Source organism: Salmo trutta, chromosome 26, assembly GCF_901001165.1.
Source record: "Salmo trutta chromosome 26, fSalTru1.1, whole genome shotgun sequence".
NCBI classification, from domain to species: Eukaryota; Metazoa; Chordata; class Actinopteri; order Salmoniformes; family Salmonidae; genus Salmo; species Salmo trutta.
The window spans coordinates 2,112,182-2,138,298 of record NC_042982.1 but is presented as its reverse complement, the minus strand read 5'-3'; the positions used below and the strand labels follow the sequence as shown (position 1 = coordinate 2,138,298).

General features: G+C 43.1%; 1 protein-coding gene across 1 annotated transcript in view; it reads right to left on the bottom strand.

Moving 5' to 3' along the window:
* rnpepl1 (arginyl aminopeptidase like 1) overlaps positions 1 to 26,117 on the bottom strand; it is a 44,569-nt gene that overhangs the window by 2,262 nt on the left and 16,190 nt on the right. The window contains exons 3-10 of the mRNA XM_029714348.1: positions 19,152 to 19,303; positions 17,866 to 17,982; positions 16,880 to 17,115; positions 16,318 to 16,431; positions 16,056 to 16,168; positions 15,814 to 15,922; positions 15,426 to 15,650; positions 14,990 to 15,132 (exon numbers count right to left, since the gene is read on the bottom strand). Coding sequence (XP_029570208.1) covers positions 14,990 to 15,132; positions 15,426 to 15,650; positions 15,814 to 15,922; positions 16,056 to 16,168; positions 16,318 to 16,431; positions 16,880 to 17,115; positions 17,866 to 17,982; positions 19,152 to 19,303 — 1,209 coding nt within the window. The remainder of the gene's footprint in view (positions 1 to 14,989; positions 15,133 to 15,425; positions 15,651 to 15,813; positions 15,923 to 16,055; positions 16,169 to 16,317; positions 16,432 to 16,879; positions 17,116 to 17,865; positions 17,983 to 19,151; positions 19,304 to 26,117) is intronic.

Genomic DNA, 26,117 nt, shown 5'->3' with positions numbered 1-26,117 from the left:
GTATCACAATTCCAGTGGGTCAGAAGTTCACATACACTAAGTTGACTGTGCCTTTAAACAGCTTGGAGAATTCCAGAAAAGGATGTCATGGCTTTAGAAGCTTCTGAAACACCTGAAGGTATCACATTCATCTGTACAAACAATAGTATGCAAGTATTAACACCATGGGACCACGCAGCCGTCATACCGCTCAGGAAAGAGACGCGTCCTGTCTCCTAGAGATGAACGTACTTTGGTGCAAAAACTACAAATCAATCCCAGAACAACAGCAAAGGACCTTGTGAAGATGCTGGAGGACACAGGTACAAAATAATCTATATCCACAGTAAAGCAAGTCCTATATCGACATAACCTGAAAGGCCGCTCAGCAAGGAAGAAGCCACTGCTCCAAAACCTCCATAAAAAAGCCAGACTACGGTTTGCAACTGCCCATGGGGAAAAAGATTGTACTTTTTGGAGAAATGTCCTCTGGTCTGATGAAACAAAAATATAACTGTTTGGCCATAATGACCATCATTATGTTTGGAGGAAAAAGGGGGAGGCTTGCAAGCAGAAAAACATCATCCCAACCGTGAAGCACAAGTGTGGCAGTATCATGTTGTGGGGGTGCTTTGCTGCAGGAGGGACTTGTGCACTTCACAAAATAGATGGCATCATGAGGAGGAAAATTATGTGGATATATTAAAGCAACATCTCAAGACATCAGTCAGGAAGTTAAACCTTGGTCGCAAATGGGTCTTCCAAATGGACAATGACTCCAAACATACTTCCAAGGCTATGGCAAAATGGCTTAAGGACAACAAAGTCAAGGTATTGGAGTGGCCATCACAAAGCCCTGACCTTAATTCCATAGAAGATTTGTGGGCAGAAATGAAAAAGCGTGTGCGAGCAAGACGGCCTACAAACCTGACTCAGTTACACCATCTCTGTCAGGAAGAATTGGCCAAAATTCACCCAACTTATTGTGGGATGTTGTGGAAGGGTACCCGAAACGTTTGACCCAAGTTAAACAATTTAAAAGGCAATGCTACCAAATACTAATTGAGTGTATGTAAACTTCTGACCCACTGGGCATGTGATGAAAGAAATAATAGCTGAAATAAAGCACTCTCTCTACTATTATTCTGACATTTCACATTCATAAAATAAAGTGGTGATCCTAACTGACCTAAAACAGGGAATTTTTACTGGAATTAAATGTCAGAAATTGTAAATGTATTTGGCTAAGGTGTATATAAACCTCCGACTTCAACTGTACCTCATCCCCATATGTTTTTCTGCTCTGCTTTGTACACCAGTATTTCTACTTGCACATCCTCATCTGCACATATATCACTCCAGTGTAAATTGCTAAATTGTAATTCCTTCGCCACTATTGGCCTATTTATTGCTTTACCTCCTTACTTAATTTGCACACACTGTATACAGATTTGTTCTATTGTGTTATTGACTGTACGTTTGTTTATCCCATGTCTAACTCTGTGTTGTTGTTTTTGTCGCACTGCTTTGCTTTATCTTGGCCAGGTCGCAGTTGTAAATTTACACTCATACAAAGAAATACTTAAGTGTCCACAGCCTGCATGATAGTGGTAATTTCACTGCTTCTGCTTTGAGTTCCTAAAACTGGAGTGAATGGCCTGGGTCACTCGGCTTGCATTTTTTAAGAAAAGGCTCAACTGAAAATGAAGGGATGTGTGTTGTTGTAATACATTTAAAGTTACATTTTAATAAATAAACGCTACATTTAATCCAAAATTTGTTTCTGAATGGAGAATAGTGTAATCTAAGTCAATCTTCTAGAAAGCATTAGTTTACATCTTCCCTCCATCCCCATCCCTCCCCTTTAATACTCTCATTACATTTATTTCATTTGGCGCGGCAGGTAGCCTAGAGGTTAAGAGGGTTGGACAAGGACCAGTAACCGAAAGGTCGTTGGTTCGAATCCCCGAGATGATTAGGTGAAAAGTCTGTGTAGTCACTATTGTATTAACATGTTGTTACATAGTAAATCAGTAATTGCACAGTAATAGAGTGAGTGGAAAAATAAATACAAACTCGGTCCTGGGGCCTCCCAGGGGTGCATGTTTTGGTTTTTGCCTTAGAACTACACAGCTGATTCAAATAATCAACGTATCATCAAGCTATGATTATTTGAATCAGCTGTGTTGTGCTAGTGCAAAAACTAAAATGTGCACACCTGGTAGGACCCATGATTGAGTTTGGTCCTGCCTTACATGTATTTATTTTTCCACTCACTCTATAAAACCCTGATGTTTATCATTTGTCTTTTTTTAACCTTTATGTAACTAGGCAAGTCAGTTAAGAACAAATTCTTATTTTACAGTTGACGGCCTACCCCGGCCAAACCCTCCCCTAACCCAGACGACGTTGGGCCAATTGTGCGCTGCCCTATGGGACGCCCGATCCCAGCCGGTTGTGATACAGCCCGGGATCAAACCAGGGTCTGTAGTGACATCTCTAGCACTGAGATGCAGTGCCTTAGACTGCTGCACCACTCGGGAGCCCGATTAGATGACTTACAAAAAATCTAGCTGCAGATTCTACCTTATTGAATTAATTACAGATCTTGAATGGATAATGGTCATTGTAGTTAATTACCTTTACTGCGCTAAACTGTGGACACCCCTTCAAATGAGTGGATTTGGCTACTTCAGCCACACCCGTTGCTGACGGGCAAGGGCACAACTGTCACTGGCGCTGCTTAAACATTCTGAAATTGCATTTTTGTCCACCCCACTTTTATCATTGGAATGTGATACAAAACTAAGCAATGGTGTGCTTTAGGACCATGCGGACGGCTCCAATTGGTCGGGAAGGATGTTTGGAGTGTTGAGCCGACTGGACACACCTACTCATTCAAGGGTTTTCCTTATTTTTACTATTTTCTACATTGTAGAATACTAGTGAAGACATCAAAACTATGACATGACACATATGGAATCATGTATTAACCAAAAAAGTGTTAAACAAATCTAAATATATTTTATATTTGAGATTTTTAAAAGTAGCCACCCTTTGCCTTGATGACCGCTTTGCACACTCTTGGCATTCTCTCAACCAGCTTCATGAGGAATGCTTTTCCAACAGTCATGAAGGAGTTGTTGGCTGCTTTTCCTTCACTCTGCGGTCCAACTCATCCCAAACCATCTGAATTGGGTTGGTCATCTGGAGTGATGCAACTCTCCTTCTTGGTCAAATAGCCCTTACACAGCCTGGAGGTGTGACTTGGGTCATTGTCCTGTTGAAAAACAAATAATAGCGGCACTAAGCGCAAACCAGATGGGATGGCGTATCGCTGCAGAATGCTGTGGTAGCCATGCTGGTTAAGTGTGCCTTGAATTCTAAATAAATCACTGAGTGTCACCAGCAAAGCACCCCACACAATCACACCTCCATGCTTCACGGTAGGGACCGCAAATGTGGAGATCATCCATTCACCTACTCTGGGTCTCACAAAGACACGGCAGTTGGAACCAAAAATATCAAATTTGGATATATCAAAAAGGACAGATTTCCACCATTCTAATGTCCATTGCTCGTGTTTCTTGGCCCAATCAAGTCTCTTCTTATTGGTGTCCTTTAGTAGTGGTTTCTTTGCAGCAAAATCAACCATGAAGGCCTGATTCACGCAGTCTCCTCTGCACAGTTGATGTTGAGATGTGTCTGTTACTTGAGCATTTATTTGGGCTGCAGTCTGAAGTGCAGTTAACTCTAATGAACTTATCCTCTGCAGCAGAGTTAACTCTGGGTCTTCCTTTCCAGAGGCGGTCCTCATGAGAGCCAGTTTTTTCATAGCGCTTGATGGTTTTTGCAACTGTTCTTGAAATTTTCCGCATTGACTGACCTTCATGTCTTAAAGTAATGATGGTTTCTCTTTGCTTATTTGAACTGTTCTTGCCAAATATGGACTTGGTCTTTTACCAAATAGGGCTGTCTTCTGTATACCATCCCTACCTTATCACAACACAACTGATTGGCTCAAACACATTAAGGAAATAAATTCCACTATTTAACTTATAACAAGGCACACCTGTTAATTGAAATTCATTCCAGGTGACTACCTCATGAAGCTGGTTGAGAGAATGCCAAGTGTGTACAAAGCCGTCATCAAGGCAAAGGGTGGCTACTTTGAATAATCTAAAATATATTTAGATTTGTTTAACAGTTTTTTGGTTACTACATGATTTCATAGTTTTGATGTCTTATTATTCTACAATGTAGAAAATAGTACAAATAAAGAAAAACCCTTGAATGAGTAGGTGTGTTCAAACTTTCGAATGGTACTGTATATTATTATTATTATTATGTCCCCCCCACTTCTGAAACCAAAGTTGCACCTCTGGTGACAGGTGTATAAAATTGAGGACACAGTCATCACATCTCCATAGATAAATATTGGCAGTAGAGTGGCCTTACTAAAGAGCTAAGTGACTTCAACGTGGCAACGTCATAGGATGCCACCTTTCCAACAAGTCAGTTCATCAAATGTCTGCCCTGCTAGAGCTGCCCCGGTCAACTGTAAGTGTTGTTATTGTGAAGTGGAAACGTCTAGTAGCAAGAACGGCTCAGCCGCGAAGTGGTAGGCCACACAAGCTCACAGAACAGGACCGCCGAGTGAGTAAAAATCGTCTGTCCTCAGTTGCAACACTCACTACCGAGTTCCAAACTGCCTCTGGAAGCAACGTCAACATAACAACTGTTCGACGGGAGCATCATGAAATGGGTTTCCATGGCGGGGCAGCCGCACACAAGCCTAAGATCACCATGTGCAATGCCAAGCGTTGGCTGGAGTGGTGTAAAGCTCGCCGCCAATAGACTCTGGTAACGCGTTCTGGAGTGATAAATCATGCTTCAAAATCTGACAATCCGACAGACGAATCTGGGTTTGGCGGATGAACGCTACCTGCCCGAATGCATAGTGCCAAATCTAAAGATTGGTGGAGGAAAAATAATGTTTTTTATGGGTCTAGCTAAGCCCCTTAGTCCCAGTGAAGGGAAATCTTAACACTACAGCATACAATGCCATTCTAGAAGATTATTTGCGTCCAACTTTTTTTAATTTATTTTTTATTTCACCTTTATTTAACCAGGTAGGCTAGTTGAGAACAAGTTCTCATTTGCAACTGCGACCTGGCCAAGATAAAGCATAGTAATTTGACACATACAACAACAACACAGTTACACATGGAATAAACAAAACATAGTCAATAATACAGTAGAACAAAAGAAAAGAAAAAGTATATATACAGTGAGTGCAAATGAGGTATGTTAAGGCAATAAATAGGCCATTGTGGCGAAGTAATTACAATATAGCAATTAAACACTGCAATGGTAGATGTGCAGAAGATGCAAGTAGAGATACTGGGGTGCAAAGGAGCAAGATAAATAAATAAATACAGTATAGGGATGAGGTAGGTAGATAGATGGGCTGATTACAGATGGGCTATGTACAGGTGCAGTGATCTGTGAGCTGCTCTGACAGCTGGTGCTTAAAGATAGTGAGGGAGATATGAGTCTCCAGCTTCAGAGATTTTTGCAGTTCTTTCCAGTCATTGGCAGCAGAGAACTGGAAGGAAAGACGACCAAAGGAGGAATTGGTTTTGGGGGTGATCAGTGAAATATACCTGCTGGAGCGCGTGCTACGAGTGGGTGCTGCTATGGTGACCAGTGAGCTGAGATAAGGCTGAGCTTTACCTAGCAGAGACTTGTAGATAACCTGTAGCCAGTGGGTTTGGCGACGAGTATGAAGCGAGGGCCAACCAACGAGAGCGTATAGGTCGCAATGGTGGGTAGTGTATGGGGCTTTGGTGACAAAACGGATGGCACTGTGATAGACTGCATCCAGTTTGTTGAGTAGAGTGTTGGAGGCTATTTTATAGATGACATCACCGAAGTCGAGGATCGGTAGGATGGTCAGTTTTACGAGGGTATGTTTGGCAGCATGAGTGAAGGATGCTTTGTTGCAATATAGGAGGCCGATTCTAGATTTAATTTTGGATTGGAGGTGCTTAATGTGAGTCTGGAAGGAGAGTTTACAGTCTAACCAGACACCCGGATATTTGTAGTTGTCCACATATTCTAAGTCAGAGCCATCCAGAGTAGTGATGCTGGACGGCCGAGCAGGTGCGGGCAGTGATCGATTGAAGAGCATGCATTTAGTTTTACTTGCGTTTAAGAGCAGTTGGAGGCCACGGAAGGAGAGTTGTATGGCATTGAAGCTCGTCTGGAGGTTAGGTAACACAGTGTCAAAGAGGGGCCAGAAGTATACAGAATGGTGTCGTCTGCATAGAGGTGGATCAGAAAATCAGCAGCAGCAAGAGCAACATCATTGATGGATACAGAGAAGAGAGTCGGCCCGAGAATTGAACCCTGTGGCACACCGATAGAGACTGCCAGAGGTCCGGACAACAGGCCCTCCGATTTGACACACTGAACTCTATCAGAGAAGTAGTTGGTAAACCAGGCGAGGCAATCATTTGAGAAACCAAGGCTGTCGAGTCTGCCAATAAGAATGTGGTGATTGACAGAGTCGAAAGCCTTGGCCAGGTCGATGAATACGGCTGCACAGTAATGTCTCTTATCGATGGCGGTTATGATGTGGTTTAGGACCTTGAGCGTGGCTGAGGTACACCCATGACCAGCTCTGAAACCAGATTGCATAGCGGAGAGGGTACAGTGGGATTCGAAATGGTCGGTAATCTGTTTGTTAACTTGGCTTTCGAAAGACCTTTAAAAGACAGGGTAGGATAGATATAGGTCTGTAGCAGTTTGGGTCTAGAGTGTCACCCCCTTTGAAGAGGGGGATGACCGCAGCAGCTTTCCAATCTTTGGGAATCTCAGACGATACGAAAGAGAGGTTGAACAGGCTAGTAATAGGGGTTGCAACAATTTCTGCAGATAATTTTAGAAAGAGAGGGTCCAGATTGTTTAGCCCGGCTGATTTGTATGGGTCCAGATTTTGCAGCTCTTTCAGAACATCAGCTATCTGGATTTGGGTGAAGGAGAAATGGTGGGGGCTTTGGCGGGTTGCTGTGGAGGGTGCCGGGCAGTTGATCGGGGTAGGGGTAGCAAGGTGGAAAGCATGTTCAGCCGTAGAGAAATGCTTATTGAAATTCTCAATTATAGTGGATTTATCAGTGGTAACAGTGTTTCCTAGCCTCAGAGCAGTGGGCAGCTGAGAGGAGGTGCTCTTATTCTCCATGGACTTTACAGTGTCCCAGAACTTTTTGAGTTAGTACTACAGGATGCAAATTTCTGTTTGAAAAAGCTAGCCTTAGCTTTTCTAACTGCCTGTGTATATTTGTTCCTAACTTCCCTGAAAAGTTGCATATCACGGGGGCTATTCGATGCTAATGCAGAACACCACAGATGTTTTTGTGCTGGTCAAGGGCAGACAGGTATGAAGTGAACCAAGGACTATATCTATTCCTAGTTCAAATTTTTGGGGCATGCTTATTTAAGATGGTGAGGAAGGCACTTTTAAAGAATAGCCAGGCATCATCTACTGACGGGATGAGGTCAATGTCATTCCAGGATACCCCGGCCAGGTCGATTAGAAAGGCCTGCACGCAGAAGTGTTTTAGGGAGTGTTTGACAGTGATAAGGGGTCGTCGTTTGGTCGCAGACCCATTACGGATGCAGGCAATGAGGCAGCGATCGCTGAGATCTTGATTGAAAACAGCAGAGGTGTATTTGGAGGGCGAGTTAGTTAGGACGACATCTATGAGGGTGCCAGTGTTTACGTATTTGGGGTTGTACCTGGTAGGTTCATTGATAATTTGTGTGAGATTGAGGGCATCAAGTTTAGATTGTAGGATGGCGGGGTGTTAAAACCTGTTGGGGCTAGGGGGCAGTATTTGCACGTCCGGAAAAAAAAACGTACCCGATTTAAACTGGTTACTACTCTTGCCCAGAAACGAGAATATGCATATAATTAGTAGATTTGGATAGAAAACACTCTAACGTTTCTAAAACTGTTTGAATGGTGTCTGTGAGTATAACAGAACTCATATGGCAGGCCTAAACCTGAGAAGGTTCCATACAGGAAGTGCCCTGTCTGACAATTTGTTGTCCTTCTGTTGCATCTCTATCGAAAATACAGCATCTGTGCTGTAACGTGGCACTTTCTAAGGCTCCCATTGGCTCTCTAAAGCCGCCAGAAAGTGGAATGGGGTGTCTGCTGTCTCTGGGCAAAGTACAACAGCTCTGTTTGTGAGTGGTCAGCCTGGGGACAGTGAGACTGAGATGCGCGTTCACGAGAATTCTCCATTTTTTCTCTTTCAGCCTTTGAATGAATACAACGTTGCCCGGTTGGAATATTATCACTATTTTACGAGAAAAATAGCATAAAAATGTATTTTAAACAGCGTTTGACATGCTTCTAAGTACGGTAATGGAATATTTTGACATTTTTTGTCACGAAATGCGCTCGCGCGTCACCCTTCGGAGTGTGACCTCAACGCACGAACAAAACGGAGCTATTTGAAAATAACTATGGATTATTTGGAACCAAAACAACATTTGTTGTTGAAGTAGAAGTCCTGGGAGTGCATTCTGACGAAGAACAGCAAAGGTAATCCAATTTTTCTAATAGTAATTCTGAGTTTAGTGAGTCCCAAACTTGGTGGGTATCAAAATAGCTAGCCGTGATGGCCGAGCTATGTACTCAGAATATTGCAAAATGTGCTTTCGCCGAAAAGCTATTTTAGAATCTGACACCGCGATTGCATAAAGGAGTTCTGTATCTATAATTCTTAAAATATTTGTTGTGTATTTTGTGAACGTTTATCATGAGTAATTTAGTAAAGTCACCGGAAGTTTTCAGTGGGTATGCTAGTTCTGAACATCACATGCTAATGTAAAAAGCTGTTTTTTGCTATAAATATGAACTTGATTGAACAAAACATGCATGTATTGTATAACATAATGTCCTAGGAGTGTCATCTGATGAAGATCAAAGGTTAGTGCTGCATTTAGCTGTGGTTTTGGTTTTTGTGACATATATGCTTGCTTTGAAAATGGCTGTGTGATTATTTTTGGCAGGGTACTCTCCTGACATAATCTAATGTTTTGCTTTTGCTGTAAAGCGTTTTTGAAATCGGACAATGTGGTTAGATTAACGAGTCTTGTCTTTAAAATGGTGTAAAATAGTCATATGTTTGAGAAATTGAAGTTATAGCATTTGAGGTATTTGTATTTCGCGCCACATGATTCCACTGGCTGTTGACTAGGGTGGGACGCTTGAAGTTAAGCATGTCCCAGTTTAGGTCACCTAGTAGCACGAGCTCAGAAGATAGATGGGGGCAATCAATTCACATATGGTATCGAGGGCACAGCTGGGGGCAGAGGGAGGTCTATAGCAAGCGGCATCAGTGAGAGACTTATTTCTGGAAAGGTGCATTTTTAGAAGTAGAAGCTCCAATTGTTTGTGTACAGACTTGGATAGTAATACAGAACTCTGCAGGCTATCTTTGCAGTAGATTGCAACACCGCCCCCTTTGGCAGTTCTATCTTGGCGGAAAATGTTATAGTTAGCGATGGAGATTTCAGGGTTTTTGATGGTTTTCCTGAGCCAGGATTCAGACACGGCTAAGACATCCGGGTTGGGAGAGTGTGCTAAAGCAGAGAGTAAAACAAACTTAGGGAGTAGGCTTCTAATGTTAACATGCATGAAACCAAGGCTTTTACGGTTACAGAAGTCAACAAATGAGAGCACCTGGGGAGTAGGAGTGGAGCTAGGCACTGCAGGACCTGGATTAACCTCCACATCACCAGAGGAACAGAGGAGAAGTAGGATAAGGGTACGGCTAAAGGCTATACGAACTGGCCGTCTAGCAGGTTTCTGGCCACGATAGCATAGATTCAACTCATAGTGTACAGACTAAGGTAAGGTAGGATGTGAGTACATTGGAGGTAAACCTAGGCATTGAGTAATGATGAGAGAGATATAGTCTCTAGAGACGTTTAAACCAGGTGATGTCATCGCATATGTAGGAGGTGGAACAACACGGTTGGTTAAGGCATATTGAGCAGGGCTAGAGGCTCTACAGTGAAATAAGACAGTAATCACTAACCAGGACAGTAATGGACGAGGCATATTGATATTAGAGAGAGGCATGCGTAGCCAAGTGAACATATGGGTCCAGTGAGTGCTTGGGCTGACTGGGAACACGGCGATTCAGACAGTTAGCAGGCCGATGCTAACAAGCTAACAGTTAGTAGGCCGGGGCTAAGCAAGCTTAGCAGTTAGCAGACCGGGGCTGGCAAGCTAGCAGTTAGCAGACCGGGTAAGCAAGCAAGCAGTTGGCAGACCGGGGCTAGCAATTAGCAGACCGGGGCAGGCAAGCTAGCAGTTAGCAGACCGGGGCAAGCAAGCTAGCAGTTAGCAGACCGGGGCAAGCAAGCTAGCAGTTAGCAGACCGGTGCTAGCAAGTTAGCCTTTGGAGGACGTCGCGATGGAGGCAAGTCTGTTTTTTCGTCTTCGTGCAGTGACGTCGATAGACCAGTTGTGGAATTAGTAGGGTTCCAAGTAGCTCTAGGTAGCTAGTAGGCCACGGTTAGCAGAATGGGCCTTCAGCGGACGTCGCGCCTGAGGGGCCTGTTGGAATCTTCAGGCAGATTGTCAGTATTCCAGTCGTAGAGGATCGGCGGGGTTCCGTGCCCCGTACCGGCAGTAGAAGGGATCCGGATCTTGTAGCCCAGGAGTGGGCTTCGGTGGTAGCACAGGAACCCTGGCCGGGCTAGCTTCAGTCTAATTGGTGCTTGCTCCGGGATGGAAACGCTAACCAGGAGTAGTCACCCGGGATTGAGGTTAGCTAGTTGCGAAGATCCAGATGAAAACGTGGTAACAGTTTGGGGAAGTCCTTCACCTGTTTCAGCATGACAATGCCCCCGTGCACAAACCGAGGTCTATACAGAAATGGTTTGTCGAGATTGGTGTAGAAGAACTTGACTGGCCTACAGACAGCCCTGACCTCAACTCCATTCAACACCTTTGGGGTGAATTGGAACGCCGACTGCGAACCAGGCACTATTCGCACAATATCAGTGCCCGACCTCACTAAATGCTCGTGGCTGAATGGAAGCAAGTCCCTGCAGCCATGTTCTAACGTCTAGTTGAAAACCTTCCCAGAAGAGTGGAGGCTGTTATAGCAGCAAAGGAGGACCAACTCCATATTAATGCCCATGATTTTGGAAGGAGATGTTGGATGAGCAGGTGTCCATATACTTTTGGTCATGTAGTGTATGTAGAATATTGGCCTGTTGGAAACTACAACTCCTTACTACTTTACTGACTTTATTGTCCCTATGGGGAAATTTTGCCGCAGTGTCATGTACACATTTAAAGTGGCGTTTAAATACAAAACAAAATTGACAATACAACTTTCATAAGTTACATACCAATAAAAAATTTAATAATTTTAATAAATAAAGAAATACAACTTTAAAAAAAAAAGACTACCCTGCTGGCCTTACGGAGTCGATGGGAACATTAGCCCGAGCTATTTAGAAGGGATATCACACCTGGCACAAATTATTGTCTAGTTCTGTTTTTCCTGCTGAGGGGTGCCCTATACCTGCGCCCAGAGGGTAGTAGTTTAAAGTCCAGGTACAGGGGGTGGCTTGGGTCTAAAATGATTTTATGAGCCTTACGGAGGGCCCTGACCTTAAAGATTTCATCCAGGCTTGTCTGTTTGACTCCAAGTACTTTGCTTGCTGTGGTAATAATCCTTCTCAACATATTTCTCTGGCTGACAGTGGCATTGCCAAACCAACAAGCAATACAAAAAGTTAAAATACTCTCAATAAAAGATTTGTAAAACAGAGTCAATATAGTACAGTCTACATTAAAAGACCCCAGCTTGGCTTTTTGTAGATCAGGTCTGTACATTTACTCCACTGAAGCTTATTGTCCAAAAGGACACCCAGATATTTGTATTCCTCTACAATTTCTATATTCTGACCTCTGATGTTGCAGAGGTCGGTGTTGTACGCTTCCTGAAGTCTATGCACATCTCTTTGCTGTTGTTGGTATTGAGGACCAAGTGTGATTCCTCACACCACTCTACAAAGTCATCTAGGACCGGGCCGTGATGTTCCTCGTCATCATGCAGCAGGCTGATCAAGGCAGTGTCATCAGCGAACTTAACGAGGCGTCTGTCAGTATGGGAACTAGTACAACTATTAGTGTACAAGATGTACAGGAGTGGGGACAAAACACATCCCTGAGGAGAGCCTGTGTTGGTATTGCGTATATCCGACACGTGGGGACCTATTTTGACTCGCTGTGAGCGTTGGCTCAGGAAGTCCAACAGCCACAAAACCAGCCCCCCATCTAAGGAGAGGTCCCAAATGAGTCTTAGTGCCAGAATGTAAGGCTGGATTGTGTTGAAGGCAGAAGAAAAGTCAACAAACAGTACCCTGACATGGGATTTGGCACCGTCTAGATGTCTATAGACCATGTTAAGAAGGGTAAGAATGGCATCATCAACTCCTCTGCTAGGCTGATAGGCAAACTGAAATGGGTCGAGAAGCTTCTGGGTGACACTGAGAATATGACTTTTCACAAGTTTCTCAAGGCATTTCATTACTAAGGATGTCAAGGCAACAGGGCAGTAGTCATTCAGCACAGAGGGATTAGATGCTTTAGGAATTGGTATAACTATTGAGTTTTTCCACAATACTGGCATGTGCTGCTGGTCGAGGGAGGATTGGAAAATGTCTGTAAAAACACCAGCCAATTGTTCAGCACAGTGCTTTAACACATGTCCACTTATTTTGTCTGGGCCTGGGCTTTTGTATGCATTACATCCCCTGAACAACTTTAAAACATCAGACTGTTTAACAACTCTCTCAAACATTTGTAATGATGCTTCCATTTGTTTTACCTCCGACACAAAGTTGTCTATTTCAAATCTTGAGAAGAAAACATTCAGTTCATTAGCCATGTTCTGGCCCTCATATCCCCCAAGGTCAACACCGGTTTTTCCCCTGCCTACGTGGGGGGGCACTAGCCATGGATTTAATCCCTTGCCAGGCCACCCTTGCGTTTCCTGAGGAGAGGGTCCTCTCCACCCTTTGCTTGTATGCCTCCTTGTATGCCTCCACCAGTATCTGCCTTTTGATCTCACATTGTACATCTCTTAAAGCCTGTCTATCAACCTCAGCATAAACTGCCTTCTTCCTATCAAGTAGTGATTTTAGATGTTTTGATACCCAAGGCTTATTGTTAGGGAAGATTTTACAGGTTTTAGTAGGCACAACTGACTCAACACAGAAGTTTACATAGTCTGAAATAACATCTGTGAGTTCATCAAGATCAGAGCTGCTGTCCTCAAATACCTCCCATATAGTACAGTCAAAACACCCCTGGAGACAAGTGATACTGTTGTCATTCCAGATCTGGACAGTTTTAACTGTGGGTTTCTCCCTCTCCAGGAGCCGACAGTAGATTGGCCTGAGGTAGACCACATTGTGGTCTGATGTCCCCAGGGGAGGTCTGTTGGTAGCAGAGAACGCCTTTGGTATTGTCCCATAGCACAAATCAAGAGTCCTATTTTTCCTAGTGTGACATTTCACATACTGGTGGTATGTGCGCTGGACTTTGTGCAAGGTACAGTTGTTAAAATCCCCTAAAATAAATTTGAGTGCGTCGGGGGAGATGGATTCCAGTTTCTGTGATGCCTTTGTTATATTAGCTTTCGGTTGAATGTACACAACGGTAACAAACAATTGGGGGAACTCACGGGGCAGATAGTAGGGTTGCAGTGACACAGAAAGCAGTTCAACGTCGGGGGTACAGAGTCTCTCTCTTACCAGGATCCATTTACATCACTGGTCCCTGACAAGCAGGCAGACGCCCCCCGCCGTGAAGATCCATTTACACCACTGGTCCCTGACAAGCAGGCAGACGCCCCCCGCCGTGAAGATCCATTTACACCACTGGTCCCTGACAAGCAGGCAGACGCCCCCCGCCGTGAAGATCCATTTACACCACTGGTCCCTGACAAGCAGGCAGACGCCCCCGCCGTGAAGATCCATTTACACCACTGGTCCCTGACAAGCAGGCAGACGCCCCTCGCCGTGAAGATCCATTTACACCACTGGTCCCTGACAAGCAGGGAGACGCCCCTCGCCGTGAAAATCCATTTACACCACTGGTCCCTGACAAGCAGGCAGACGCCCCCGCCGTGAAGATCCATTTACACCACTGATCCCTGACAAGCAGGCAGACGCCCCCGCCGTGAAGATCCATTTACACCACTGGTCCCTGACAAGCAGGCAGACGCCCCCGCCGTGAAGATCCATTTACACCACTGGTCCCTGACAAGCAGGCAGACGCCCCCGACATGAAGATCCATTTACACCACTGGTCCCTGACAAGCAGGCAGACGCCCCCACCGTGAAGTTACCCTGAGACTGTCAGATCACGGTCCGCTCTGACCAGAGTGAAGCCGGCCGGCTCCACTTCTCTGTTCGGGACTCTGTCATCCAGCCAAGTCTCAGTAAATGCCAGCAAACAGGCCTCCCGATATTCATGTTGGAAGCGCAGATTCGCTTTCCCCCTCAGTGACTGGGCATTAAATCAGCAAGGTGGTAAGTAAGGGAAGTTTGTTCTTACATTTTTTAAGTCTGTCCGATTCCACCGCGTTTTCCACGTTTGCATTTGGGTTTGTAATCCACTCGCAGACAATCAGGGATTAGATGGGCCATTGGGATATCCATCGCGTTTGTATTTGAGTTGCATTGTAGTAAGAACTCCCTGCTGTATTGGATTCCGCTGCCAGCAGCATCGCTCAGTTTGGAATTTGTTCAGATTTCTCTCTAGAGAAACTGCACATTGAGCTCACAGAAAAAAACTGAATGAAATGGAATTCAAATAATTGAACCGACGTCGGTCAATTTGTAAAAATTGAAATAGGGTGCCATTTGGGACGTTCCCTCTCCGTCTGGTTCAGTCACCACTCACGTGTTTGTGCAGGAAGCCGCGGATGCGGGGCAGGTCCGGGTAGAAGCTGTTCCGCACCACGATCTGCAGCCAGCGGATCCGCACCTCAGCGTTCATCTCATCCAGCTGGGCCGAGTAGCAGCGTGACAACTGACCCATAACATCTGACACACACACACAAACATCCCATCACTCTCTGGGGTAGCTTGATTTACGCAACATTTTACTTGGTACAACGGAACCAATGGAATAGTCCCACAAAAAATGCAGAAATTCACAGCGCTCATGTATTTGAAGCCAGGGCCCATATAAATAAAGCATCTCAGAGTAGGAGTGCTGATCAAGGATCAGGTCCCCCTCTCCAAGTCTTATTATTATCTGAAAGGAAAAGCATATCCTAAATCAGCACTCCTACAGTAACACGCTTGATACATATGGCTCATGGTCTGGTACCTACCGTGTGAGAGGGGCGAGCGATCCAACAGTCTGTCCAGGAAGAGAACGGTCTGGAAGGTGTTCCAAGAGGAGAGGTTAAAGTTTGCGATGGCCTCAGGGTCCGGGGGTTCGCTGGCCCACAGGTCACACAGACTCTGGACGGGACCGGTCAGAACCCCCCCGGCCGAGAGGTCCGGTTCGCACAGAGGGGGGCCACAACCGTTCAGCCACCGCTCAAACTCCAACCCTGAGAGGGAGAAGAAGAGAGAGGAACAGGTATGTACCTTTTCAGTTCTGTGGGTTCACACAAAAACAGAGAATAATTTGACAATGCTATCCAGCACTTGAACAAGTTGGGTGGATGTAAATGTCCTTTTCCCATGAACTGGTAATGTGAGTGACAGACTCACCCTCTCTCTGTGCCACACAGCTCTCCTTCAGCTCCGGGAAGAAGCCCAAGAAGAAATCGAGCAGGTCCTGGGCCACAACACTGCTGAACTTAAACTGCTCTATGTAGGCCTGAGAGAACATGACACACTTTCAAGTGATGTGGTGTGTCTGTGTCTGTGTGTGTGTGTGTGTGTGTGTGTGTGTGTGTGTGTGTGTGTGTGTGTGTGTGTGTGTGTGTGTATCTGTGTGTTCATGCTCTTACCCTCAGGAAGCTGTCGAAGCGCTTGACATTGCCACAGAGTTGAGAGAGGTACGAGACGAAGCAAAAGCCTTTCTCATAAGTGAACAAGTTCATCAGACTACTGGGATTAATACCTAAGGGAAGAAAAGAAACAGATGAGGGAGAGAGAATGAAAGACAAGAAAACAGAGTAGTCCTCATTTTAAAAAATAACATTTTATTTGTGAAGCACAATTACAGACTATTTGTGTGTGTGCGTGCGTTTATCCATCTTTCACCCGTACCTGGCTCAAATTTGACCTGCAGCTTGCTGACAGGGTTGTTGTCTCCTAGGAGACGCATCTGTCTGTGCAGGGCGTCTAGACGGAACACCGTCTCCAGACAGGTGAAGGCCTCACCTTGGGAAACACAGGGACGAGGGATTAGCTGTTGGCATGTGTGTGTGTGTGTGTGTGTGTGTGTGTAGTGATACACCTCTGTACTTAGGTGTGTATGCTATATATACACACCATATGCACCACGTGGTGCGGCAGGTAGCCTAGTGGTTAGAGCATTGGGCCAGTAACCGAAAGGTTGCTGGATCAAATCCCCGAGATGACAAGGTAAACATTGATTGTTCTGCGCCTGAACAAGGCAGTTTACCCACTGTTCCCCGGTAGGCCATCATTGTAAATAAGAATTTGTTCTTAAGTTATATATATATATTTTTATATTAATATAACATATATATATATAAAACTTATATATATGTATATATATATATATATATATATATATAACTTATATATATATATATATATGCCTTTGTGCCTAGGTGTGTGTGTGAGCGTGCGTATGTATACACACCGTAGGCCTCGGTAGTGATGCGTCTCTGTGCGTAGGTGGCCAGTCCCTCGCTCAGCCACATCTCTTCCCAGGTGGCGTTGGTGACCGCGTTGCCGAACCAGCCATGGGCAATCTCGTGGATGACGTCGATCAGCAGGAACTCCCGGCTCTCCAGGATGGAGGAGATGATGAAGGTGAGGCAGGGGTTCTCCATGGCCACGATGGGGAACGACGGAGGCAGGAACACTATGTCGTACCTGTGTGTGACCAGGGTGGCGGAATGATACGAGGGTTGTCATGTGGTCAATTCAGGGCTGCTTACCAAATTACACACTCTTCCTTATAGGGTGCAATACTTTTGATGTCAAACGAAGTGCACTATACAAGGAATAGGGTGAAAGTAGTGCACTATATAGGGAATACGGTGCCATTTGGGACGCAGACAGGGAAGTGCATTAAAATTCAATTTATGAATTGTACAACTCTCATTAGGACAAAACAGAACTTTTTGACATGAAATGTACCTCCTCAATTGACTGAGTGGGACAGTTTTCTGGTTTGTTCTCTTTTATAGCATGTTTTGTATGGTTTCAGTTCCATCTTCCCTCTCCCTAGCATGACTTAAAAGCCCTGTAAAGTTAACAATTCATGTAAACTTGTAGATATGGAGAATTTGTATCGGTAACTGCGAACACTGTACAATTTCAATCTGAAGACTGTCTACCCATGTGAATTTGGCACTTAAGTGTATTTTGGGGATTGTGTGTGTTCTGTCTGTACTCTATATTATTAATTGGTATGGCTAGCTAACCAAATCAACTCGACCAAATACTACAGAGGCCGTGGATAAACATAAACACTCCAACTCACCCAGGCCTTGAGACAGAGTATCTGAAGTGTGTGTATGCATAAGTATGTCACAAAAACTTGACCTGTACCCTCATGCATTGTTCTATATTTGATGTTGAGATTCTTGTGTGAGGCAAAAATAAATATATTGCTCTAACCTTCCCCACACATAGGGTCCGAAGAGGTCCTCGGCCACATTCAGCCAACGCTCCACGCTACCCCCTAGCTTGCTCACAGCACAGGTCAGTATACACGGCTCTGCCCAAACCCGGCTCCTGCCAGAGGAAGATAACAGGGATGTATTCATTAGTGCAAACCATAGCAAAAACCTTTGCAACAAAAACGTTTCTTATTGTACAAGTTCAGGTAGGTCCTTCCCAGTTTCGGACCATTTGCTTCCATTTGGTTCCTAGTGAGGTGAAACATTTCCCCTATAGATAGATAATAAAAATTACATGCTAGTTGGGTGATTCCACACCAGCCCACTCTGGAAATGTGATGTACTTGTAGAGTTTATCTTTTTAAACAATATGTCTAAAAATTAACAAAATCAAAACGGGTAGTTGAGATGTTCCTATTTTTAAAAAGTTGAATACATTTATGTGAAACATTTCAGGATCTAGACATACTCCATATTTTAGAGCACACTATAAGGAGTATATTGACTCCAAGATGTTGTCTGTATCATGTATGGTTCACAGATCATAGGGTCTTACAGGAGGCATGTATCGGTCTAAAATGCCACTTACATCATGATTTAAAAAAAAAAAATGGTTTGTGATACAGATGTAAAAAGCATATTGAACATCCTTCCTCCCAATTAAGTTTTTATGTGAGAATTGCCAGAACAATCTGAGATACCAAAAATATTTCCCGCCCACGCTGGCGTGGAATCGGCCCCTTGCATGTGAAAATCTCATGTGATGCTGCTGATTAGGTCACTATGGCAACTATGTGAAGGTCTGGACATTGACACATGATAATATGTAGAAGCATAGCACCAGTACAGGGGCGTCAAACTCAAGTCCTGGAGTGCCACAGTGTCAGCTGGATGTTGTTCTTTCCTTTATATTGGTGTCCGATTTAGACCTCAGGAACAATGGTGTGTGGACTTCCTCGCTAATCAATGACTTAGTTTATCAATTAAAGGTAAGGGAGGAACGACAACCAACAGTAACTGCAGGCCTCAAGGTCTGGAGTTAGACACATTCATGACAAAGGTTGCATCGCAATAATATCTCTAATACATTATCTTTCTCCTGAAGTCTACACTCCTCATTCACTACTTCTCACAAATCTTAAAGCTTTGGATTGGTGGAGGCATTGGCTAGTTGGAGTGTCCACTATATATGCCAGTCATTTCTTTTCAAATCAGTGAAGGGATGGGAAATACTGTTGCTTTAATATTCATGTACTGGATCTAGGTCAGGTCACTCCCACTGACCTGGGGCCGATGTCGACGTGCTGCAGGTCTCCTGCCACCAGTGCCACCAGGTAGGCTGGGACGGGGTACTCCATGGAGAACTGGAACACCCTGTCCTGCTTGGAGTAGGCACTACGGGAGGCACTCATCAACACCGTCACACCTTCCGGCACCTGCACACACACACACACACAAACAGGCTCACAGACATGTACGTACACACACAGACATGTATGTACACACACAGACATGTATGTACACACGCTCGCACAGAAACATATTATGAAACTCATTTTGACAAAGGGAGATTATGTTAAAGCAGGAGTTTCACAGGAAAAGGGGTGCTAACGAGACTACAGAAGGGAAAGTGAGATGTAGATTGTGAAAAGCAGAGTGAGATTAAAGAAACAGTGGTGTAATTCTATAAAAGCCATTTTATTTAGACAAAACAGATTAAAATGGAGAGAAACCAAGACAGAGGGTGAGAGCAAATAAACCAGATTAAGATTACAACAAAGTGAGATTAACGGGGTGGAAGGGAGATTATAACAAGAGATTAGCATTGAGAATTATATTAAAACGCCAAGTGAGATTTACAGTATTTTTTTTCTTTATTGAACTTTTACTTATTTAGGGAAACCCATTGAGACCAGTGTCTCATTTACAATGGCGCCCTGAGGACAACAATACAACAAATACAAAAATTAAATCAGCAAAAATGTAATGAACTACAAATTACAGAATCAACACTACAGTTTGAAACACCACAAATACAATTATTTACATTCAATCAAAAACAGTGAGGTGAATGAGAATGAAAAACGTAGAGAGAGACAGGCAGACAGAGACAGATCAATGCAAAGCTGATATCACAGAGCCAGGGTTTTCTTCCCAGTGATATAGTGGTAAAAAAAAGGCGATTGACCACCCCAGTGGCCCACCAACAAATTCTTAGATTTGATAGGTCGTCTCTGAATATATTGATCATTTTGACCAAGGTGCACACCGACAGCAAGACTCAATCTCACCGGAGAAAGCATCAGAGCGAGTGAAACAGTGCCCCTCCGTCTTAGTATGTGTAGCCCATGTATCTGATGTCGTCAGATGCATTGGCTACAGATACTAAGACAGAAGGGTGCCGTTTGCCTCGCTCGAGGCTTTCTCTGGTGAAATAGATTCAGCCTCTTGCGAATTCAAGGAAAATTATGAAACGCAGAGAGACACAAATAAGAAATTATTTTATACTTATATTTTTATTCTTAAGTTTTGGAGAAACCTGGTTTCCCTTGGCATTCATTAATGCACACCACTTTGTTGGCTGAATTTCATTACACTTATGGTATTTGTAATACAGTTGAAGTCGGAAGTTTACATACACTTAGGTTGGAGTCATTAAAACTCGTTTTTCAACCACTCCACAAATTTCTTTTTAACAAACTGTAGTTTTGGCAAGTCGGTTAGGACATCTACTTTGTGCATGACAAGTAATTTTCCAACAATTGTTTACAGACAGATTATTTGACTTATAATTCACTGTATGGCAATTCCAGTGGGTAAGAAGTTTACATACACTAAGTTGACTGTGCCTTTAAACAGCTTGGAAAATTCCAGAAAATTATGTCATGGCTTTAGAAGCTTCTGTTAGGCTAATTGACATAATTTGAGTCAATTGGAGGTGTACCTGTTGATGTGTTTCAAGGCCTACCTTCAAACTCAGTGCCTCTTTGTTTGACATCATGGGAAAATCAAAAGAAATCAGCCAAGACCTCAGAAAAAAAAAAAAACTTGTAGACCTCCACAAATCTGGTTCATCCAATTTCCAAATGCCAGGTACCACGTTCATCTGTACAAACAATAGTACGCAAGTATAAACACCATGGGACCACGCAGCCATCATACCGCTCAGGAAGGAGACGCGTTCTGTCTCCTAGAGATGAACATACTTTGGTGCGAACAGTGCAAATCAATCCCAGAACAACAGCATAGGACCTTGTGAAGATGCTGGAGGAAACAGGTACAAAGTATCTATATCCACAGTAAAACGAGTCCTATATCGACATAACCTGAAAGGCCACTCAGCAAGGAAGAAGCCACTGCTCCAAAACCGCCACAAAAAAGCCAGACTATGGTTTGCAACTGCACATGGGGACAAAGATCGTACTTTTTGGAGAAACGTCCTCTGGTGTGATGAAACAAAAATATAACTGTTTGGCCATAATGACCATCGTTATGTTTGGAGGAAAAAGGGGGAGGCTTGCAAGCCGAAGAACACCATCCCAACCGTGAAGCACGGGGGTGGCAGTATCATGTTGTGGGGGTGCTTTGCTGCATAGATGGCATCATGAGGAGGGAAATTATGTGGATATATTGAAGCAACATCTCAAGACATAAAGTTTGGTCGCAAATGGGTCTTCGAAATGGACAATGACCCCAAGCATACTTCCAAAGTTGTGGCAAAATGGCTTTAGGACAACAAAGTCAAGGTATTGGAGTGGCCATCCCAAAGCCCTGACCTCAATCCTATAGAACATTTGTGGGCAGAATTGAAAAAGCGTGTGCGAGCAAGGAGGCCTATAAACCTGACTCAGTTACACCAGCTCTGTCAGGAGGAATGGGCCAAAATTTACCCAACTAATTGTGGGAAGCTTGTGGAAGGATACCCGAAACATTTGACCCAAGTTAAACAATTTAAAGGCAATGCTACCAAATACTAATTCAGTGTATGTAAACTTCTGACCCACTGGGAATGTGATGAAAGAAATTATAGCTGAAATAAATATTTCTCTACTATTATTCAGACATTTCACATTCTTAAAATAAAAGTAGTGATCCTATCTGACCTAAGAAAGGGAATTTTTTACTAGGATTAAATGTCAGGAATTGTGAAAAACTGAGTTTAAATGTATTTGGCTAAGATGTATGTAAACTTCCGACTTCAACTGTAGATGTCCCTTTCCATTCAAATGGCAGGTGCACAGTGCACTGTTCGAATGCTGGACTTATTTTGGAGTAGATGAACATGAGCAGGTAATCTACTTAACCTACTTTTTGAACTGATTTGTTTGACAATCTGATGAAAGCATCATGACTGGTTGTCTTCATAACTAATTAAAAGGAAATACATTTTTACAGTTAAATTACAGGTTTTTAGTATAAAGCCCATAAAAATTGTGCGCACACATAAGAGGTCCCATTAAAAGAATAATTTGCACTTTGGATAGTTCTTTCAAGTGAATTTACTGCTGTGTGCTAATACCCTTATATTGAATCCTGACCTTGAATGCAAACACTATAAGAAGACTTGATTTAGAATTGATTTATGATTTATTTGAACAGGGGAATGTACCAAACCTAAACTGAAGCATTTAATGTGTTGAACCATTATAATTATATTGAAAAAAAATCCGCCATGCATCGATTAAGGTTCAACATTTTATGGCCCCTCTAAACTGAGTCAGTGCCCCACTTTGGCCACCCCATTCAAAATGTTCTGGACACGCCACTGCACTACACCACTGTTTCTTCCATAGGCACAAAACAAGAGAACACATTTAAATGACACAAGGTATTACTTGAACAAACAAAATACTTTTTTGTTTTCTTTTTTCCCACTTTTATGCCTATTGTACGTAACGCCTTGGTTAATTCCCGGTATGACCAACCCTTTCTAGTAGTTCAGGTCTCAGGGACAGGGAGGGTGAATGACGTCATGACACCGTGGGCAAGCAAACACACCCTAGCTTTCTCACATCTATTAGAGAAACGGACATCAGTGTGCTGCTAACAGCATAGCTTCCTCGATTGTCCCTGTCCCCATTCCGGGCTCAAACCAGTGGTCCTACGCTTGCAAACACACATTACCGTGACAACTTTGAGCTATCGAATTCGATAGCTCCATCGGGGACATTTGAAGCTAGCTGTGGAGTGAGCTTATGGTATGTTCTTAACTATGTTACGTTACCCAATAAATTTGAGCTTCTGGTTGTAGACGTGTCCATAAACTTGAATACACATGTATTTGTTGCTGGGATTTACCACCGCCACTGCTGCCATGGAGGATGCTATTGGTGCTATATCTGAGTGTTTAACCCCTTTTCTGTCCCCCAAGTTTTTTAGCGGATTTGAATCGGGATTTGCTATCCCCGGGCCAGATCAATTTAAGGGTATATGCATAGAATTTTATCTGACTCAATTGATCTCGAAACCCACATGGTTAAATGTGAGAAAAAAAACTTAACTCTTCATTGATTGATTTAATTCCTACTAATAACCCCCATAAATATTTGTCTAGTGGAGTATTCTCATATAATCTCAGTGATCATTGTCCCATAGTATGGTATTAGATACGAAACAGCAACATACTAATCCTCATTTAATTAAGAAGAGACATTTTAAAAAGATTCTACATGTTCTACTCTGATTTAGCCACTGTCTACTGTATTCCTGACCTTGAGTTGGGTCTAGAAAATGTATCCTCCATATTTATTCCTCTGGAAGATAAACATGCCCCTTTTAAACAATTCAGAGTCAAAGATAGATTGAACCTTTGGTTTTCTTTGGAATTTTCTGTGCTCATTCAGAAGAGAAATCAGGCCTGGGCCAAAGCAAAGAAAACTGACTAGTGAACTGGCAATCTTTCAGACAATTCAGAAAAAGATGTACCATCTCAATTAACAAAGCTAAATCAAGCTTATTTTTAAGCTCACTCTCTGACTCTGCTGGTGATCCTACATTTTGGAAAACAGTAAATGCACTGAAGAGTACAAATTCCTCTTCTTACCTGCCTAAGCAAGTTCTGTCTGACTCTGGCATCATAACTGAGAAGAAAGAGATAAAATTATGATTTTAAAAGCATAACTTATCTCGGCAGGCTTTCTATTTGAGAGAAACGGTGGTGTAGTTGACTCTAGGTCAGTCAATCGACTGCTCTACCCTCTGCCAGCCTCTACTAGATGGTTCAATGGTTAACCTGTCAACTTCTAGTAAATCTTTGTTTTCATTTCAACAATTTACTATCTATGATGTGCTAGATGCCTTGCTTAAGATTGATGTAAAAAAATAGTAATAAATCAGCTGAAGCTGATAAGCTTGATGCAGTTTTGCTGCAACTCTCTGCCCCCAATTGATGAATCATTAACCAATGTTTTTACCTGACGATTATATCTGGTACTATCCCCAAGGTTTGGAAGGTGGCCTATGTACTCCCCCTTCACAAAAAGGTGCTGACATCTGTGACCTAATAATTATCGGCCTATTTCTAAACTTTCTTACCCAGCTAAAATATTAGAATCTTTGATTAATTCTCAGCTAAGATCTTTCTTATCTTTGAAATGTATTGTAAATGTACATCAGTTGGGTTTTAGACCAGATCTCTGTTGCATCCCTAGTTTTAAATGTGGTTTTAGTTTTAACTGTATGGATAAAAGAAACATTGTGCTGCCCTCGATACTGTTGATCCCTCACCGCTAATTCAGAGGCTTTCCTTAAATGGCCTAGAACAGACTGCATGTAACTGGTTTAAAAATGACTTGACAGATAGAACTCAATGTATATCTACTTACGGCGTTAAATCAGGTTTCCTGGATATTACGAAAGGTGTCCCACAGGGGTCAATTCTGGGTCCTGTACTTTTTACATTAACAATATCAACGTGTCTGTAAAAAACAATGTACCTGCACTTGTATGCCGATTCCATTCCTTTACTTTAGCTTTGTGCATTGTTGTGAAATAGTTAGATATTACTTGTTAGATATTACTGCACTGTTGGAGCTAGAAACGTAAGTACTTTGCTTCACCCGCAATAACATCTGCTAAACACATGTATGTGACCAATATAATTTGATGCCGATGATAGTGTTGTGTATGCTATTGCTCCCACAGTTTACCAGGCTCTATCTGAACTATAGTCTGCCTTCAGAAATTAGTACTGAATACAGGTAAAACTAAGTATATGTTCTCTACAGAGCATACAAATAATTCTGATGATTGAAGCATATGTACTTTGGATGGTGTCCATATTGATCATGTTCGTGCTTACAAATATCTGGGCATCTGGATAGATGAAAAGCTGTCTTTTAAAATGCATATTGGTGAGTTAGTTAAGAAGCTGAGAATAATAATGTGCTTCTTCTATAGAAATAGGTCCTGCCTCTCGCTAAATAATAGAAAGCAGATTATTCAGTCGACGTTTCTATTGGTCCTAGACTATGGCGACGTCATCTATATGAATGCAGCTGCCACTTCATTAAAGCCGTTAAATGCAGTTTATCGTAGTGCACTGTGCTTTATTACAGGTGACAGTTTTAGTACTCATCACTGCATTCTCTACCAGAAAGTTGGTTGGCCCTCTTTGATGTCACGTAGATAGATACATTGCTATGTTTTCATGTATAAAGCCCTTTTACAAAAAGTCCCACTGTACCTAGCATCATTACTAAACTTTAGACATAAGGAGTTACCACACCTGGTCTCAGGGAAGGCCAACTCTGGATATTCTTTTGGTCTCTACCGAGGTAGGTAAATCAGCTTTTAGTTTTCGTGCACCTTACTTGTGGAACAATCTTTAAAAAAAAAATTCATTTGATATTCTGTGAACTGATTGCCCCCCATCTATCTTCAGAGCTCGTGCTACTAGGCGACCTAAACTGGGACATGCTTAACACCCCAGCCATTCTACAATCCAAGCTTGATGCCCTCAATCTCACACAAATTATTAATGAACCCACCAGGTACAACCCCAAAGCCGCAAACTCTGGCACCCTCATAGATATCATCCTAACCAATGTGCCCTCTAATTACACCTCTGCTGTTTTCAACCAAGATCTCAGCGATCACTGCCTCATTGCCTGCACCCGTAATGGTTCAGCGGTCAAACGACCTCCACTCATCACTGTCAAACGCTCCCTGAAACATTTCAACGAGCAAGCCTTTCTAATCGACCTGGCCCTGGTATCCTGGAAGGATATTGACCTCATCCCGTCAGTAGAG